The sequence below is a fragment of the Chiloscyllium plagiosum genome, unplaced genomic scaffold, assembly GCF_037043375.1.
Source record: "Chiloscyllium plagiosum isolate Xiang-an unplaced genomic scaffold, Cpla_swu_hap1 HiC_scaffold_19, whole genome shotgun sequence".
NCBI lineage: Eukaryota > Metazoa > Chordata > Chondrichthyes > Orectolobiformes > Hemiscylliidae > Chiloscyllium > Chiloscyllium plagiosum.
The window spans coordinates 18,022,271-18,041,700 of record NW_028270157.1 but is presented as its reverse complement, the minus strand read 5'-3'; the positions used below and the strand labels follow the sequence as shown (position 1 = coordinate 18,041,700).

The 19,430-nt window shown below is 42.7% G+C and overlaps 1 protein-coding gene across 4 annotated transcripts in view; it reads right to left on the bottom strand.

The window, feature by feature from the left end:
- The window catches only part of rfx4 (regulatory factor X, 4), a 145,208-nt gene that overhangs the window by 93,828 nt on the left and 31,950 nt on the right, over positions 1–19,430 (bottom strand). For all 4 annotated transcript variants that reach the window (XM_043708850.2, XM_043708851.2, XM_043708852.2 and 1 more), the window contains exon 5: positions 13,426–13,487. In XM_043708850.2, coding sequence (XP_043564785.1) covers positions 13,426–13,487 — 62 coding nt within the window. The remainder of the gene's footprint in view (positions 1–13,425; positions 13,488–19,430) is intronic.

The window sequence follows — 19,430 nt, the reverse complement described above, 5'->3', positions numbered from 1 at the left end:
TGGACAGGTAGATTGCTACATATTGAAAACATCAAGGGATGGCATGGACTGGTTGGACCGAAGGCTCTGTTTCTGTGCTGTCTGATTCTATGACTCTAGACTGGGATAGTGCAGGGAAATGGTGTTGAAGGAGAAGGTCAGCAATGATCTCATCAGCAGGGCTGAATGGCCTCATCCAGCTACAATTTCTTACATTCTAATGATATGACAGACCACAGAGATATCACCCCCAGACTGGTTGTACACCAAGATTGTTAGATTGATTACATCATGCCAAGATCACTAGATTAGTTACCATGCCTATGTGGACCTACATTAGCATCACTTCAAAGTTATGCCAAGCTAGAGGCTTGCTCAAAACAGCATCAGGACATTGTGACTATGAAGCTTCAAGTTCTTTGTTCATTCCGTGTCACTTGAATCAAGTCAAGCAAAGACAAGATTGACTCCATTTGTACACAATTGTATATTTTAATCAGTTTCACCATGATTCTAATTCCTAACTTTTAACACTGAGCATTCAAGACTTTTTATTATGTTTGATATTTCTCCTCAGAGATCTTTAAAGAGAGACACCTAAATCACAAGATTTTTGGTGACTGAGGTCTCCCTTGAAAGTAAACCTGTTTGTTGTCTATTTCTGTTAGAGATGTCTCGATCACCAACTGGATTATACCAAACATCATCAATCGCTGACATGTAATTTGACAAAATTGTTTGCAAATTTAAATATTTTACATTAAGTGTCTTCCCTCACATTCACCCCTCTCATCAGCATCTGGGTGTTACTATTGATCAAACCCTACAGAATATGGTTTTTCAAATAGTGCAGCTGTAGCGTTTACACTGTGAAAATGGTTCATCTCTTAGGTATTCAAAACGCCCTCTCCACCAGCTGTAAAACTCAAGTCAGGAACATGATACATACTCCTCATTAGATAGATGGGTTGAGACAGAACAACAGTCAAGAAGTTCAACAACAGCCAGGACAGAAACAGTACATTTCACCAGTGTGCCCCTACCTATACACTGGCCATCTAGTTTATTTCAAAGTGCCAATAATATGCAATTGGTTACATCATCCTGACATTACTAGATTGATTACAATGAAGAAACAGAGTCATTTAATAACGTGGTGGGTGATTGGCCCTTTAGCCCATCTTGTCCATGCCATTCATCAAACATCCATTTATTCCATTCACTATCCAGCTCTTGGCCCATAGTCTTGCATGCTTAGGCCTTTCAAGCATTCATATAAATAGGTGTTAAATGTTTTGAGGGAACTGTCTTTACAACGCTTTTAGGCAGTGAGTTACAAATACGCACAACCCTCTGGGTTACAAAGGTTTTTCCCTAGATCCCCTGAAAACCTCTTGTTCCAACATGAAACCCTCATGTTCTCTGGTTATTGACCTGTCTACTAAGGGGAAAGGTTTCTCCTTATCTATCCCCCTCAGAACTTTGTACACTTCAATCAGATCCCTCCCTCAGCATTCTCTGCTCTAAGGAAAACAACCCCAATGTATCTTGTCTCTCTTCATAACTAAATCACTCCAGCCCAAGCAACATCCGAGTGAATTTCTTCTGCACCCTCTCCAGGGTAATCTCATCCTTCCGATAGTGTGGTGACCAGACCTGCACACACGACTCCAGCTGTGGCCTGAGTGATGTTATGTACAGCTCCATCAGAATCTCTTATGGCATGTCACTAGACACAGGCTTCCAGTCGCAAAAATATTCCTCAACCATTAGCTTCTGCTTCTGCCATCAGGCCAATTTTCAGTCCAATTTGCCAAGCTGATCTGGATCCCATAGGCTTTTATATTCTTATCCAGAGTGTCAAAGGCCTCACTGAAGTCCATGGAGATTACATCAACACACCACCCTCATCTACACATCTTGTCATCTCCTTCAAAAATGCAATCAAATTTGTTGGATATGATCTCCCCTTCACAATGGCATGCTTTGATTATCCTTGATAAATCCTTGCCTCTCCAAATGGAGATTAATTCTGTTCCCCAGAATGTTTCCAATGATTTCTCTTTTGTTAATGTTAAACTCTCTGGCCTTTAGTTTCCTTGTTTATCCCTACTTTAGGTGACCTCTAGCAGCCTTCCTGTCTCCAGAAAGGATTTCAAAATGAATGTTAGAACTTCTGCAATCTCCTCTGTTGCCTATGACAGCAGCCTTGGATACATCTCGTCTGGTCCTGGGGAGTTTTCTATTTTCAAGTCTGCTAGAACTATGTATTCAGGAATGTAGTTTCCTGAAAGTTACATCACAGGTCGACAGGGTGGTAAGGAAGGTGTTTGGCATGCTTGCCTTCATTACTGAATCCGTTGAGTATAGGAATTGGGACGTTATGTTGAGGTTGTACAGGACGTTGGTGAGGCCATTTTTGGAGACTGTTCTGATTGCCCAGCTATAGGAAGGTTCTTATTAAACTGGAAAGGGTGAGACAAGATTTACAAGGATGTTACTGGGACTGGAGGGTTTGAGTTATAAGGAGAGGCTGGATAGGCTAGGACCTTTTTTCACTGGTGCGTAGAAGGTTGGGGAGTGACCTTATAGAGGTTTATAAAATCATGAGGGGTATAGATAAGGTAAATAGCAAAGGTCGTTTCCCTAGGATAGGCAAGTTCAAAACTTTAGGGCGTAATTTTAAGGTGAGAGAAGAAAGATTTAAAAGAGACCTGAGCAGCAACTTTTTCACGCAGAGGGTAGTTTGTATGTGGAATGAACTGCCAAAGGAAATAGTAAATGCAGGTACATTTACAACATTTGAAAGACATTTGGACAGGTACAAGAATAGGAAAGGTTTAGGGGAATATGGGCCAAATGCAGACAAATGGGACTGGTTTAGTTTGGGAAACCTGATTGACATGAATGAGTTGGTCTGGGGTCTGTTTCCACACTGTATGACTCTATGACACTATTCATACCTCCTCTGCCTTAATGTTAATTTATTCAAACGTGTTACAGTTCCCCTCCCTGATTTCTACACCTTCTATACATTGTCCTTTTATATGGTGAAAACTGATACAAGTACTCATTTAAAACCTCAGACCTCCGATGCATCGGGGAAGGTGGTACATAATGGAAATGTCACTGGATTGATAATCTCGTGCCTCAGGCAATTTGGATTCAAATGGGTTCACGTCCCATTATTACAGCCAGTACTCTTTGAATTCAATTAATAAATCTAGAATTTAAATCTAGCCTCAGTAATGGTGACTATTATCAATTATTGCAAAAACAAGGCCCATCTGTTTCACTAATGTCTTTTAGGGAAAGAAATCTGTTCCCCTTACCTGGTCTGGCCCATATATGACCCTGGGAGAAATGTGGTTGACTTTTACCTGCCTTCTGCAATGGTCCTGACTCAGCTAGTATGCCCACATCCCATGAATGCCTTAAAAGAAAGGCTAAATATATTTGTTTCAGGTCTCCATGAGAGCATTTTATCGAGACCTGGTCGTCCCCTTTCTTTCCCTGCAAATGTGTTTCTGTTCAGTTAATTTTCTGAATTACATTTGAAAGCTATGTCCAGCACACATTCAGGAGATACATTTTAATTCCCAGCCACTCTCTGTGGAATATTGTTTTTCCTCATGTCACTTTTAGTTCTTTTATTGATCACCTTAAATAAGTGTCCTTTGTTTCTCCATCCTACCACCATTGACACAATTTCTCCTCATCCAACCTGTCCAGACCCCTCATGGTTTTTAACATTTCAATCAAATCTCCATCTCAATCTTCTCTTCTCTGAGGACATCTTCAGTATGAGACACATGGGAGCAGTGATGGGCTCGGAACACGTCAATTTCAAATTCTCCTCCAAGTTGTACCTTATCCTGACTTCGAAATATACTTAAGGTATCAATGTATTTCCAACATCACTGGATCAAAATCTTGGAACTCCTGATTTGGTGATATTGTAGGATCAGCTTCGTCATGTCCATTCTAGTCACTTACTTGGAATTACTTGGAAGATACATCACGGAAACAGGCCATTCAGCCCAACCAATCCATGCTTCAATCAATCCTCCTCCCATCTTCCCCGGTCTAAATCTATAATTATAACTCTAGTCCTTTCTCCCTCATCTAATAGACTGGCTTCCTCTAAATGCAGTTATACCCCTTGATTCAACCACTTTCTGTCATAACAAATTCCACATCCCAACCATTCTCCAGTAAAAATGTTTTTTATTCTGAATGCCTTATTTGGATTTCTTGGGAACCTTTTGACATTGATGGCCTCTAGTTATCATTTCTATTTTCTCACAAGTGGAAGCATTGAGCTGGCTTTTACAGGATGCTATGTTCTCCATACCTCTAGGGCTAAAATGTTGACAGGAATAACTGGGTACAGTATTACCTGCTTCAGGGATGACTTTATCCCAGTCCTGGATGGAGAACCTGTCCTTCAGCAGCTGTCAGCCAGTCAGAAGTGCTGTAAACCCACCAGCCCCACCATGGGCCATTGCTGGGATTATGGGTGGTCCTTTCACCCAGGAGAGTCCAAATAAGTCAGGGGTCTCAGCAGGGGAGGGTGAGGGTTGTATGTAGTGAGGAGGAAGGGGCTATGTTCAAGTGACTGAGTTGGGGATGGATGATCTTTGCTGGAGGATCTCTAATGGGACCAAGGAGCTTGCAACAAACTATATAAGGCATTTTTCAACCATAGCTGCAATACTGGGAACATTTTGGGTCCCTTATCAAACGAAAGATATACTGACACTGGAGACAGTCCAGAGAAGGTTCATTAGTTTGCTATCAAGAATGGAGACAGACAGTTATGAGGAGAGGTTAAGTGGGTTGGGCCTGCACTCATTGGAATTCAGAACAAGAGGAGACTTGATTGAAACATACAAGATTCTTGGAAGACTTGACAGGTCAAAAAGATTGTCTCCCCTTGTGGGAGAGTCTAACACCAGAATAAAGGGTTATATATTAAGACAGAGATGAGGGGAAATTTCTTCTCTCTGAGGGTAGTGAATCTGTGGAATTCATTATCACCGAGAGCTGTTGAGGCTGAGATTTAAGTATTTTTAAGGTTGAGATAGACAGATTTTCAATCAGAAAGGGAATGAATAGTTGTAGTTAAAAGACAGCAAGCTGGAGTTGAGGATTGTCACATCAACGACGATCTCATGGAACAGCGGAGCAGACTTGAGAGACAGAATGGCATGCTCCTGTTCCTAGAAATACTAGTCTAATGGTCTTATGATTGTCACCATTTCAGCTGAAGGTAGTTGCCTCAGTTGTGAGCTGAAGGGATGTCCTCTTGCAGGGGCAATGATGGTTGGGTTCTGCCTCTCAGGTCCTTATTGATGTGGCAAAGGATTTCTCTAGGTGTGAGAGGCACTTGCCGGGCACTTAGTGGACCATTTGACAAGCCAAGGTGTTCACCAGATAAGATGGGTAACTGATTACACCATGTACATGCTGTACACTAATGGGTTATTATTAGGAGATACTGCCATCTTACTGCCCGGTGGTCACAATCCAGTCACTACAGGATGATAGCTAGAACCTAAACTTGATTTGGAGATGCTGGTGTTGGACTGGGGTGTACAAAGTTAAAAATCACACAACACCAGGTTATAGTCCAACAGGTTTAATTGGAAGTACACTAGCTCCAGGTGGTAGACTACCACCTGATAAAGGAGTGTCGCTCCCGAAAGTTAGTGTGCTTCCAATTAAACCTATTGGACTATAACCTGGTGTTGTGTGATTTTTAACTTAGAACCTAAACTGGTAGCAAATTTGGGCAACAGCACATTGTACTGTAGACAGAGTCAGAAACTCCAACTGGGGGATTTCCAAGTGGGGATACACCCCACTGTGTGGACATTTATATTGATGGATCAAGCTAAACAGGTTACAGTGAGAGAAAGATGGCAATGGGATCCATGATCCTGAGAGACAGGTGGGGTAAAGTTAAAGTTGAAACTTTATTGCTGGAACAGCACAGCAGGTCAGGCAGCATCCAGGGAACAGGAGATTCGACGTTTCAGGCACAGGCCCTTCTTCAGAAATGAGCTGAGAGTGTTCAGCAGGAGAAGATAAAAGGTAGGGAGGAGGGACTTGGAGGAGGGGCGTTGGAAATGTGATAGGTGGAAAGAGGTCAAGGTGAAGGTGATAGGTCGGAGTAGGATGGAGGCGGAGAGGTCAAGAAGAAGACTGCAGGTCAGGAAGGCGGTGCCGGGCTGGAGGGATTCGGCTGAGACAAGGTGGGGGGAGGGGGGATGAAGAAACTGGTGAAGTCCAAGTTCATCCCCTGTGGTTGGAGGGTTCCCAGTCGGAAGATAAGACGCTCCTCCTCCGACCGTCGCGTTGTTGTGGTTTGGCGGTGGATGAGTCCAATGACCTGCATATCCTCGGTGGAGTTGGAGGGGGAGTTGAAATGCTGTGCTACAGGGTGGTTGGGTTGGTTCGTCCGGGTGGCCCAGAGGTGCTCTCTGAATCGCTCCGCAAGTAGGCGGCCTGTCTCCCCAATATAGAGGAGGCCACACCGGCTGCAGCGGATGCAGTAGATGATGTGGGTGGAGGTGCAGGTGAATCTTACCTTTGGGTATGAGTGCTCAACAAATAAATTAGTGGGACTCGGATTTGTAGTAACTTATCCGAATGAATTACCAAAGCCAGACTCAATGTCCTCACGCAACTCCTGAACTAAGTACCTGGCAAAATGGGCCAGGCAGTGATTCTGGAGTGGGGGAATCTATTCACTGTCGCACCCTTTTGCATAACAGCCATTAGTCACCAATGGCACTCGCCAAGACAACAGGTAGTTCTTCTATAACGTGATGATTGTGTTCTTGTGTGACCCCCGCATTTATAAAAGAACCGTGCTTTAGAAACGTCATTTAAGGTGTTGGCAATGTAACCATGTTACAGCCAACACACACTTTAAAAGTTTGCACGATAGAAACTTTGTCCCCGATTCATCAAATCATGTTCCAGCAAATTTGCGTTAACGAAACACGCGTTGTAGCAGAACAACCTGTATTACATCCACAAGGTCAAGACACACTCAATGACAGAACTCTGCAGGGAAGAAATAAAGAGGACAGGCAAGATGGAAAAAGAGAGCTGGTGGATGGGATCATATGGGATTCCCTGGAAATCTGGAGTAGTGATGGCTCTTGAGAAACAGCACCCTCTTTTAAAGAATGAAGAGATGAGTGATTCTAAGGGCAGTGATAAAAGTGAAAGGTAGAAAGGCCCTTATAGACGTCAATCTAAAGGATAGGATGTGGCTTAAGGAGGATTGTGGTTAGTGCCATTAGGCAGCAGGGAGGGATTTTACAGCTAATGCAGGGGAGAATCAGGAGTAGGATTTGGGCAAGTTGAGTATTCAAGTGGGGAGTGGAGGAGGTGGTCTTTGAGGAAGTGGATTCTCTGCACCCTCTTCCTTGCTCAACACCAGCCTGTGTATCTAACGTTGCTGGGCTTGGTGGCGAGGTGGTAGCAGGAAGGTAACCCACTGGACTTTATGCACTTTGCTCACCACAAACCCCCATACCTGTAGCCCCACCCCTAGCCTTCAAACTTTGTCAGCAGGGTCGGTTAAAATCAACCCCAACCTCTCCACCAATATGGTTAGGGCAACATCAATAAATGTCACCTTGCCAGGGGTGCCCACACCTTGAGAGGAAATGAAGCTGCCCTCAGCTTATTGATTCCTGTTCATTAGACTCCCTGATCAAACAATCCAGCTAATCAACTCTCGGAAATAAAAGTGCCAAAATTGGGTATAATTTCACATCATGCTTCAATCATGAGGGCTGGGGAAATGGGCTTTGGCTGCAGAATGTACTTTTTAAAAATGTATCATGGTGTGTGAGTGTTGTTTGCTGGGCCAAGATTTATCGCCTATTCCCAATTGCCTCGATCCAAGAGGTCTGTAAGGGCCATTTGAGAGGACAGTTAAGAGTCAAACACATTGCCATGGGCCTAGAATCACATGTAGCCACAACAAATTTCCTTCCCTAAGGGACATTAGTGAATCAGATGGGTTTTTACAACAATGGTTACATGGTCACCATTAGGCTAGTTTTTAATTCCAGATTGTTTTTTTCCCTATTGAACTCACATTTCACCATCTGCCCTGGGGAATTCAAAGCAATGTTCCCAGAGGATTCCTCTGGATTTCTCGATTACCAGTTCATGGACATTAACATTATGCCACTGCCTCCTCATGAATGCTGTTCTGACCTGAAACCCGTCCTCGAATCTCAGCTTTTCTGTTTTTATTAATGAATCACTCGGTAATATTGAACTTAAAGATTGAAAAGAGAGACATGTTGTCAAAACTTTTCATCTTCAGGACAAATGCATGAATGCCAAATTTCAAATGATCACACTAATTTATACTAAAGGAGGAAAGGGAGTTAATTGGCTGACAAGTCAACTCTGACTAGCTGTTGCTTTCTCCACGATAATGCCTCAACCAATCACAGTCAACTTGCCCACCAATCAGCTTCTTTGTTTTGTGTGCTATAAATGGTCATAATTGTTTGAAATTTGGCATTCTTGTGTTTATCCTGACAAGTGCACAATGAAAATATTTGACAATATGTCTATCTTTTCAGCATGTTTTTTTAATGCTTTGAATGAAGAGATAGAGGGTCATGCAGACGATGCTAAGTTAGAAGATGCGGCATTTTGTGAATAGGAAGTTGGAAAAGGACATGGACAAACTTTAAGGACATAGTATTTACATGTAGGCAAATAAAAGGGGTTTCAAGCCCATGTTAAGCAATATTTGCTGACTCCTAAGAGACTTGAAACACAGAGCAGTTATGGCATTTTTAGATACAGGTCCACAAATGACCCAGCAAAAGTACAGTGCTCCAACATGGACAGCATAAGTCACAGTTCACAGCATGTAATATATCTCCATTAATAAAAATAATACACAAAGGCCAAAGTCATAAATAGAGATTGTTAATTGACTCTACAGAATGATACCTATTCTATTGCTAGCTTTTTAGAAGTTTCAACTTGTAGCAAATTAATTTTAATAAGTATCTTCATTCACTTAGAGGACAGTTTTGAGCAGCATTCTGATTTTACCTCAAGGTATCTCTTCCCAGGTTTCCCCCATCTTTGTCACAAGTTTGATAGAAATCTTGTTTCCACATAGAGTTAAGTTGCCACCCAAGTTCCATAGGCACAAGCAAAATGAGGAACACTTTGGTGTTTTCGGAACACAAATTATCAAGATGTAGACTCCCATCCTTACATGAGTAAATGTATCTGTTGTTCACAATCTGCTGAATAGAACTGCTGCTCAAATCTTTGTTACAATCTGAAATGCCATTCTCTGTGGGATCTGGTTGACATGCAGTCACTTATTTCTGTAAAATATTTCCTGTTTTATGTACTTTTTGTATTTAAACTGAGGAGGCCCTCTGTTTGAGCATGTAGTGCCTTCACTTCTGAGTCAGAAACTCCAGGTTTAAATCCCAACCCAGGATTTGATGGCTAAGGAAGATGTATTTATATCTCAGTCACACAGGATCAATTTGAAAACCCTTCCGACACATACACACACAAAGCTAGTGAGATCGGGAGGGATTCCTGGACAACTGTGTAATGGATAGAAATTAGAGCCTGCACCATCACTAGTTCTAGGTAACAACATACCTGTAAAAGTGCATGTTGTGACAGCAACTCACACCCGTGGAGGGGTCAGTTGGCTTGAATGACTAGTGTGGATCAGACATATACAGTTTGACCCCTGTTCCAGCTGACGTTGGGTACCATACCTATCTGTGGGTAAAGTCATAGGTTATTAGAGTCAACGAATTGCTGCAGCACGGAAACAGACGCTTTGGTCCAACTCATCCATGCTGATCAGGTATCCAAAATTAATCTAGTTCCATTTGCCAGCATTTGGCCCATATGTCTCTCAACCCTTCCTATTCATATACCCATCCACATGCCTTTTAAATGCTGTAATTGTACCGGCCTCCACCAATTTCTCTGGCAGCTCGTTCCATATACCCACCATCATCTGCATGAAAAAGACCCTTTAGAAATCTTTTCCTCTCACCTTAAACTTATGCCCTCTTGTTTTGGACTCCACCACCCTGGGGAAAAGACATTGTCTATTTACCCTATCCATGCTCCTCATGATTTTATAAACCTCTATAAGGTCATGTAGGACCGACCTTTCAGTAGAAGAGCCAAGGAGAAAAGGAGATTGCAGTGTCCAAAATCATTTCATCCAAATTATATTTTATTCAAGTTCTTCCTATTATAGAACAAAGAACAAAGAAAGTTTACAGCCCAGAAATAGGCTCTTCGGCCCTCCAAGCCTGAATCTATCGAAATGTATTGTCTAAACCTGTCGGTCAATTCCTAAGCATCTGTATCCCTCTGTTCACCATCTGTCCAGATGCATCTTAAATTAATCTACTGTGCCTGCCTCTACCACCTCTGCTGGCAACGCGTTCCAAACGTCCACCACCCTCTGTGTGAAGTACTTGCCGCGTGTATCCCCCTTAAACTTTCCACCTCTCACCTTGAAGGTGTGACCTCTCGTTATTGAATCCTTCACCCTGGGAAAACGTTTGTCTCTATCCACCCTGTCTATACCCTTCATGATTTTGTAAATCTCAATCAGGTCCCCCCTCAATCTCCTTTTTCTAATGAAAATAAACCTAACCTACTCAACCTCTCTTCATAGCTAGCACCTTCCATATCAGGCAACAGCCTCGTAAACCTTCTCTGCACACTCTCCAAAGCGTCCACATCCTTTCGGTAATGTGGTGACCAGAACTGTACACAGTATTCTAAATGCAGTCGAACCAATGTCTTGTACAATTTTAATATGACTTGCTAGCTCTTGTATTCAATACCCCGGCCAATGAAGGCAAGCATACTATATGCCTGCTTGACCACTCTATCCACCTGTACAGCAACCTTCAGGATACAATGGACCTACACTCCCAAATCTCTCTGGCCATCAACTTCTCCCAAGGCTCTTCCATTCATTGTATAATTCGCTTTAGAATTAGTCTTGCCTAAATGCATCACCTCACAGTTGTCTGGATTGAAAACCATCTGCCACTTTTCCACCCAACTCTCCAGTCTATCTATATCCTCCTGTATTCTTTGACAGTCCCTTATGCTTTCTGCTACTCCACCAATCTTCATGTCATCTGCAAACTTGCTGATCAAACCACCAGTGCCCTCTTCTAGATCATTTATGTATATTACAAACAACAGTGGCCCCAGCACTGACCCTGTGGAACACCACTGGTCACCTTTCTCCATTTCGAGAAACTCCCTTCAACTACTACTCTCTGTCTCCTGATGCTCAACCAGTTCTTTGTCCACCTAGCTAGAACACCTGCGCACTATATGACTTCACTTTCTCCATTAGTCTACCACAGGGAACCTTATCAAATGCCTTACTAAAGTCCATGTATGTGGCATCAACAGCCCTTCCTTCATCTATCAACTTGGTCACTTCCTCGAAGAACTCTATTAAGTTGGTAAGGCACAATCTCTCCCGCACAAAACCAAGTTGCCTATCACTGATAAGCCCATTCTTTTTTAAATAGAAATAGATCCTATCCCTCAGTACCTTCTCAAGCAACCTTCCCACCACTAATGTCAGGCTCACTGGTCTGTAGTTACCCAGAATATCCCTACTACCCTTCTTGTACAGGGGACAGCATGAGCAACTCTCCTGTCCTCCGGCACCTCACCTGTATTTAAGGATGCCACAAAGAATCTGTCAGGGCCCCAACTATTTCCTCTCTCACCTTATTCAGACTCTCACCCATTCACTCAAGTTCGACACACAGCCTTCCTTCATTATCCTTTAGTGGACCAATCCTTTCTCTAGTTACCCACTTGCTTCTTATATAAGAATAAAATACTTTGGGATTCTCCTTAATTCTGCTCACTAAAGCTATTTCATGACCCCTTCCAGCCCGCTTGATTACTCGTTTAAGACTTGTCCTACTCTTCCGATATTCCTCCAGGACCCGTTCTGTTCTTAGTTGCCTAGACCTTATGTAAGCTTCCCTTTTCCTCTTGGCTCGTCGTACAATTTCTCCTGTCATCCACGGTTCACGAATCTTGCCCTTCCTATCCTTCGCCTTTCAACATGACACGCCTATCCTGCACTATCTTGGACCTATCTTTGAAAGCCTCCCACATATTAAATGTGGACTTACCTTCAAATAGCTGTGTCCAATCCAAGCTCCTGCTTAATTTTGATATAATTGGCCTTGGCCCAGTTTAGTACTCTTCCCTTAGGACCACTCTCTTCTTTATCTACGAGTATTCTAAAACTTACAGAATTGTGGTCACTGTTCCCAAAGAAATCCCAACTGCAACTTCCACCACCTGTCCTGGCTCGTTCCCCAGTACCAGGTCCAATATGGCCCCTTCCCTCGTCGGACTATTGACATACTGCTCTAGAAAACTCTCCTGGACGCTTCTTACAAATTCTACTCCATCCAGACCTCTAACGCTAAGTGTATCCCAGTCAATGTTGGGAAAGTTAAAATCTCCCATCACCACTACCCTATTGCCTCTATATCTTTCCATAATCTGTTTACCTATTTGTTCTTCTACCTCACGGTCACTGTTGGGAGGCCTGTAATACGGTCCCAGCAATGTAACTGCACCTTCTTATTTCTCAGCTCCACCCATAATGCCTCACTACTCAACATCTCCATAGTGTCCTCCTTTAGCCCAGCCGTGATATCGTCCCTGACCAGCAATGCAACTCCACCCCCTCTTTTACTTCCCTCCCTCTCCTGTCTGAAGCGTCCATATCCTGGAAAATTTAGTTGCCAACCATCATGCCCTTCCTCCAACCAAGTCTCTTGATTGCAATAACGTCATACTCCCAGGCACCAATCTCTGGCTACTTATTCTACTATCTTGCAATTTGATTGGTTTTTGCCAAAATAGACTGAATTTGCTGCAGCAGCAGATGCTTCATTTAGATTGAAATTTTTAAAACTGCTTCCATGATCAAATCGCTGCTACAATATAATGGTGACCAGAGAGATAGATGCCTGCCCGTCTTTTCTCCTATCCTTATTTGTGAGGGTTGGGCCCTGGGTTTCCAATGAATGGCTCCATGCTGTGGTTTTCCATTGCCTCTTAGAGGATAGCTGACCAGGAAACTCCTCTTCTTGTAGCCCACCATCACAATGTATTGGAAAGATTTTTACAAAGGTTAATCAAGCTATACAGCCACAGCACAAACACATCTCCCTTTACTGACAAGTCCTGGAGTGGGACATGAGTCCAGATTTTCTTACCCAGATGTAGTGACACAACCCGTTGTACCACGATGTATCCTGTATATCTCTAAAGATTCCATACTGTGTGCAGCCACAAGTAAAATCCCAGTTAAATGCAAATGTAAAGTTGGTTACTCACTTTGACTGGCCTCTTGTTCCCAATCTTCTCGTTGTTAATTGTGGAAATTGCTGTCGAATTATCTAAATAAAAATCAGAAAAGCCCATCAGAATGGTTTTAATTCGCCATCCCTTGTAAGATTTTGTGATGAAATGTACAAATGGATGTGAGTCAGTTCTGTGGATATTTTTTTCAAAAGCCAGAAAATCAATTTGGAGCAGTGACCTAAGCGTATCAGTTCTAAAAAGGTGTGTGATCACAGTCAAATGCCTGGGAGAAGTGCTGTAGTGTCAATGGATAAAGGTCATTAATTTAATATCAGAACAGAAGGTTTTAAGTTTTAGTTGAGAAACCCTTAGCATTCATTTCTGAGTGGAACACTTTTCTCCCAACTGGAGAATCAAGTCAATCCAGGGGAAACAGTCACTTCAGTAGAAGTGGTTTCTGGCCTGATTTAAGGTCCTGGCATCTTGGTTAGGGGGGTGTTGAGAGCTATCCATCCCCAGCTCTTGCTGATGAATTCCCTCCTCTGCAAATCCCAAGCTGGGAACACTTCCTCCTATCACACACCTTTGCAGGTCTCCATCAACAATACTAGGCCTCAGTCAGGTACAATGAAGAGCCTGCTAACTTCTGATTGGTCAGAAGCTCTTGGAGGGAGAGACATCTGGCTCCAGGGTCCTCAATTCTGGGGAAGGGCCATGACTGCTTGACGGGCCTTATATTAAAAGAGGCAACTGTGGGCTATTGCTGGCTTTCCAGCTGGTGGATAAGGCCCCACTACCTCCTTATCTACATAAACATATCTTACAAATTTAAGAATTAGGAACAGAAGTATTCAGCCCTTTGAGCCTATTCCACAATTCAATAAGACTGTGGTCAATCTGTTTGTTCTCTGAATTCCACATTCCCATTTACATCTGATAACTTTTCATTCCCCTTCTGAGACAGAGTTTGAAAGTCACACCGCCACTCTGACAGAAAATAAAATTCTTCTGATCTCTGTCTTAAAAAGGCAACAACTAATTTTAGAACAGTGCACTCTAATTCTGGACCGACTCACAAGAGGACACATCCTTTCCATGTCCACTTTGTCAAAACCATTCAGGATCTTGTATACTTCAATCAAGTCAGTCCTCACTCTTCTAAGTACTAATGGAAACAAGCCCAGTCTCTCCAACCTTTCCTCATAAGACAACAATAAGTCACATTGTAATTACAGTCTCCCATCGGCAGTGGTACAGCAATGTCTTTACTGGAAGGAGAGGTCAGTGCAGTGTAACATGTTAAAATTAAAAATCCTACAACACCAGGTTATAGTTCAACAAGTTTATTTGGAAGTGCAAGGTTTCAGAACTCTGCTCCTTTGTCAGGTAGCTTGTACTGCCAAATAAACCTGTCGGACCATAACCTGATGTTGTGCGATTTTTCACTTTGTCCACCCCAGTCCAACACTGGCACCTCCACATCATGTTTAAATTAGACTGTTTCTGTTACAAACATGGATTGGAGAATTTTCATTGAAAATATAAAAGACAGGTCAGAATTTCTGGCTTTAAAATAGTGACTGAGGTAAGGATTGACTATTCTTGACTCTCTAAACCTGCTTTCCTCTCGGTTATATTTTACCTTGATTTTCTAGATTCAGTTCCCAGGGAGATTGACATACATTTGGACTCCTCTTGTTTTTTTAATCTGCAGACTGTATCCCAGCGACAGCATGAGAAAGTACAGTATTAGTTTTCCCTCTATCCAGCTTTCCCTCACGCCCATCTCTCTCTTGCTTTCCCTCTCTCTATAGTTTGCAGATTGTCAGATTGCTTATTTGACATCCAGCAGAAATTTCCTCCAAGCTACATTATGGGAAGGCTGAAGCCTCTTTGGCCCCTGTCACAAACTCCATTCCCTTTCTACCCAACCTGCCCTCCCACCAACACACAGCCTCACTGGACACAGCCTGAGGATGAAACCGGACTATTCGCAAACCTTGCTTCATAGAATCCCTACAGTGTGGAAACAGGCCATTTGGCCCAACAAATCCACACCGACTCTCAAAGAGTAACCCATTCCCCATCCTATTATTTTATATTTACCCCTGAGTAATGCACCTAACCTACACATCCCTGAACATTATGGGCAATTTTGCATGGCCAATTCACCTAACCTGCACGTCTTTAGATTGTGGGAGGAAACCGGAGCACCCAAAGGGACCCACACAGACACGGGGAGAACATGCAAACTCCACACAGACAGTTGCCTGAGGTTGGAATCGAACCTGGGTACCTGGCACTGTGAGGCAGCAGTGTTAACCACTGAGCCACTGTGCCACCTCATAAAGTTTGACGTAATTTACCTTGGTCACATAACTGCAGCATCACTCAGACCATCCATTTTGACAGCTTTGTCTTTGTGACTTCTAAGCTTGAATATTCCAGTCTACCCCATGCCAGCCTCTCGTATTTTACTCTTCGGAAACCTGAGGCCCAAAAAGTGCTGCCCATATCCTTACTTGCACCAAGCTCCATTCACCTGTCATGTTGTGATCGCTGACCTACACTGGATTCCATTTCAACCTGCCCATGATTGTTTTCCAATCCCTTCATAGCCTCATACATAACCAGATCTGTAATCTCCATCCACCCTACAACCCTCCAAAATTTCCGTATTCCTCCAATTCTGACTTCTTCAGCAATCTCAATTTTATCTGTTTAACCATTGGCGTTCAGCTACCAAGGCACTAAGCTCTGTACTTACTTTCCTTAAACCTCTCTCCATTATCTCTCTTTCTTCCTTTAACAAACTTTTTAAAAGTTATCTTTAATACAGGACACTGATAAGATCACATAAGACCATAAGACATAGGAGCAGAAATTAGGCCATTCAGCCCATTGAGTCTGCTCCTCCATTCAATCATGGCTGGTAATTTCCTCAATCCCATTCTCCTGCTTTCTCTCCGTAACCCTTGATACTCAAGAACCTATCTATCTCTGTCTTAAATATACTCAATGACCTGGCCCCCACAGCCTTCTGTGGCAATGAGTTCCATAGATTCGCCGCTCTCTGGCTGAAGAAGTTCCTCATCATCTCCATTCTAAAAGGTCTTCCACATGGACTACTGTGTTCAGTTTTGATTTCCTTATTCAAAAAAGGATATCATTACATTAGCAGCAGTCCTAAGACCCAGGGGTTGACATTTTCACCTATGAACAGTTTGGGAGTGTTTCCATCTCACTGAAACATTCATGATCTTGAGTGGATTTGACAGGATAGATCATAAGGAAAAATTGCATTGTAGAGCAGATTACAACCAGGGAGCACAGTTTAAATGTAGCGGACCTGTCATTTAAGACAGAGATGATGAGAATTCTCTTTCTCTCAGAGGGTTGCAAATTTGGGAAATTTTCTTCCCCAGAAATTGGTGGAAGCAGAGTCATAGAATCCCTACAGCACAGGTAGAGGTTGTTCAGTCCATCTGTACTGAACCTCTGAAGGGTGTCCTACCCTATCCTTGCATTAACCATGGTCAATCCACCTGCACATCCCTGGACACTACAGGGAAAGTGAGCATGGCCAATCCATGTAACCTGTACATCTTTGGGAGGAAACCGGAGCACCGAAATGAAACTGACACAGACAGTCACCCAAGACTGGAATCAAACCCAGGTGTCCGGTGCTGTGAGGCAGCAGTGCCAACCACTGAGTCACTGTGCAGCCCTGAATATTTTTTAAGCAGCAATAAATACATTTGTGACTAACAAGAGAGTTAATGGTTACCAGGGATAGATGGGAATGTGGATTTGAGGTTACAGGTCTGGGAGGCAATGTTGCAGTGCCTCTGTTACGGTAATCCAGTTTATGATCAAGGAGACATGGACTCAAGTCACAACATGGCAAATAGTGACATTTTAATTCTGTAAAATCTGGAATAAGGAACTGACCTAATGGTGACCATGTAAGCTGCTGTTGTTTGTTGTGAAAACTCATCTGGCTCCTTAATGTCCTTAAGGAAAGTAAACCTGCTGCCCGTCCCTAGCCTACATGTGACTCCAAACCTACAGCAATGTGGTTAACCTTTAACTGTCTTCTGAGAGTTAGGGATCGGAATAAATGTTGTATTAGCCAGCAATGCACACATCCCGTGAATGAATGAAAAACAATCAGATCTACCACAATCTTGTCGAATGTTGCAGCAGGATTGGGGGCCAAATGGCCTACTCCTAATTTGTAAATATACATGTTCTCAATCAATACCTCCCTTAACGGACATCTGCTTGAGTCAAATCATGCTTTATAACACACCTATTGGCATGTAGCAATATATTAAAAGCACTAATTAATGTAAGTTGCTGCAAGTATTCAATGCAGCCCAGACCAGTGGAGTGGTCCACTCTGAGTGAGTCTGTCAGGGTGAAACACTTTGACTGAACAAAGGATCTACACCGGATACGTTAATGTGTCCAGTTTCCCCCACACATACTGCCTGGCTATGTCCAGCATTTCCCTTTTTGATTTCAATTTTCAAGCATCTGTCAATTATTTTTACAAAAAGAATACTCCATCCACCTTTATATTTCTCTGTTGCTCTTGACATATTATTAAGTGTGAGAAAGTTTCCGATTCAAACAATGGAAAAGCTAGAGTCAAGACCTGAAACCTTCCAGTAAATACATGCTGAGAGATTAAAAGGGATATTGCTTATTTGCATATCTTCCACAAGTAAACTTATTCCAGGAATAATTTCACTTATGTAAATTTATGTAAATGCACTGCCTTGCTGGAGTAACAAAGGCTGGAAATTATATTGCGTGAGAGACAGAAAGAGAGAGAAGCCCCGTTTACTTGGCTTGCAATAAAATCTATGGGCAGGCAATGAAAGTGTTTTCTCTGGGAAACTGTGTGTGCGTGAAAATGTTCCCTAGTGAAAATCAGGTTTGCTCTGAACTGGCAGAGCAGCTAGTTTTAATTTCATCGCTGAAAGTTTCGCAAATAGAAGATGGGAGTTTGAAAGTTGCTGCAGTTTGCCTGGCTGTGTGATAAATGAGCAGACACAGACACAGCCCTTGCTTTTTGTATGAATTCAATGAAGCTTGGCTAAAGGACACCCCTGCTGTTCCAGCTACTGATCTAACATTCCAGAACATCACTGCCTTCTGCTGCCTCTTTAATTGCACATTAATCCCTCCCCCTATCCTTTAAGATCCACATGTACGGTCTTAGTGAACTGCCCAAAGCTGTGGGAAAACACAACCTACTCTGGCCAACTTTGCAGACAAAGAACTTTCTCTCACATCCCGCATCCCTGGGTTTTGCTTCAACGGGAGGGACTGAAACTGAAAATTCTGTTCTGCAGCTGACTTCACAATTTCACTGAGTCAGTGTGCCACCACAATGCCTTCTCTTGAAAGCATTTTCAGGTTAGAAATGAGCCTAGATCTGGTGTTTCAGTTGTTGAAGTGTGTAGGGAGTAGTCGTAATTTAAGGATGGCAACCTACAAGGATCTGTCTGGGATTTGTGGGCAGGTGGGTGAGACAGGTTCACTATATTGATGACTTAAAGCTACTCCAAAGACTTGACCCTGCTACCATCAATTCCTCTTTATGTCCTGGCATTCTACTTTGGTTGAAAGAATATAAAGTTGTGTGGCTCTGATTTGAATGTAATCTAAACTCTAAAACACCGAAGAGATGGAGATATCTTTAGATGATTTGGTTTGTCCAAGAAAACTGTCAAAAGTCTCATTAATAAAGCAGGCTGTGATTCTGTTTTGTACACGAGTTGTGGTTTCCATAACAATTGGAACCTGAACCTGAATCCACGTCACAAAGAGAGACAGCATCACAGAAAGAGACATGCAGAGAATCAAAGCATGTGCATTTGAGAGACAAATATACAGTATTACAGAGCCTGAGAAATATTGAGAATGTGCAGGTAGCACAAACACACAATCACACACTCACATAGACACATGCTCTCACACGCATGCACACACAGAACCACACAGGGGAAGAAATAAACATTTAAGAA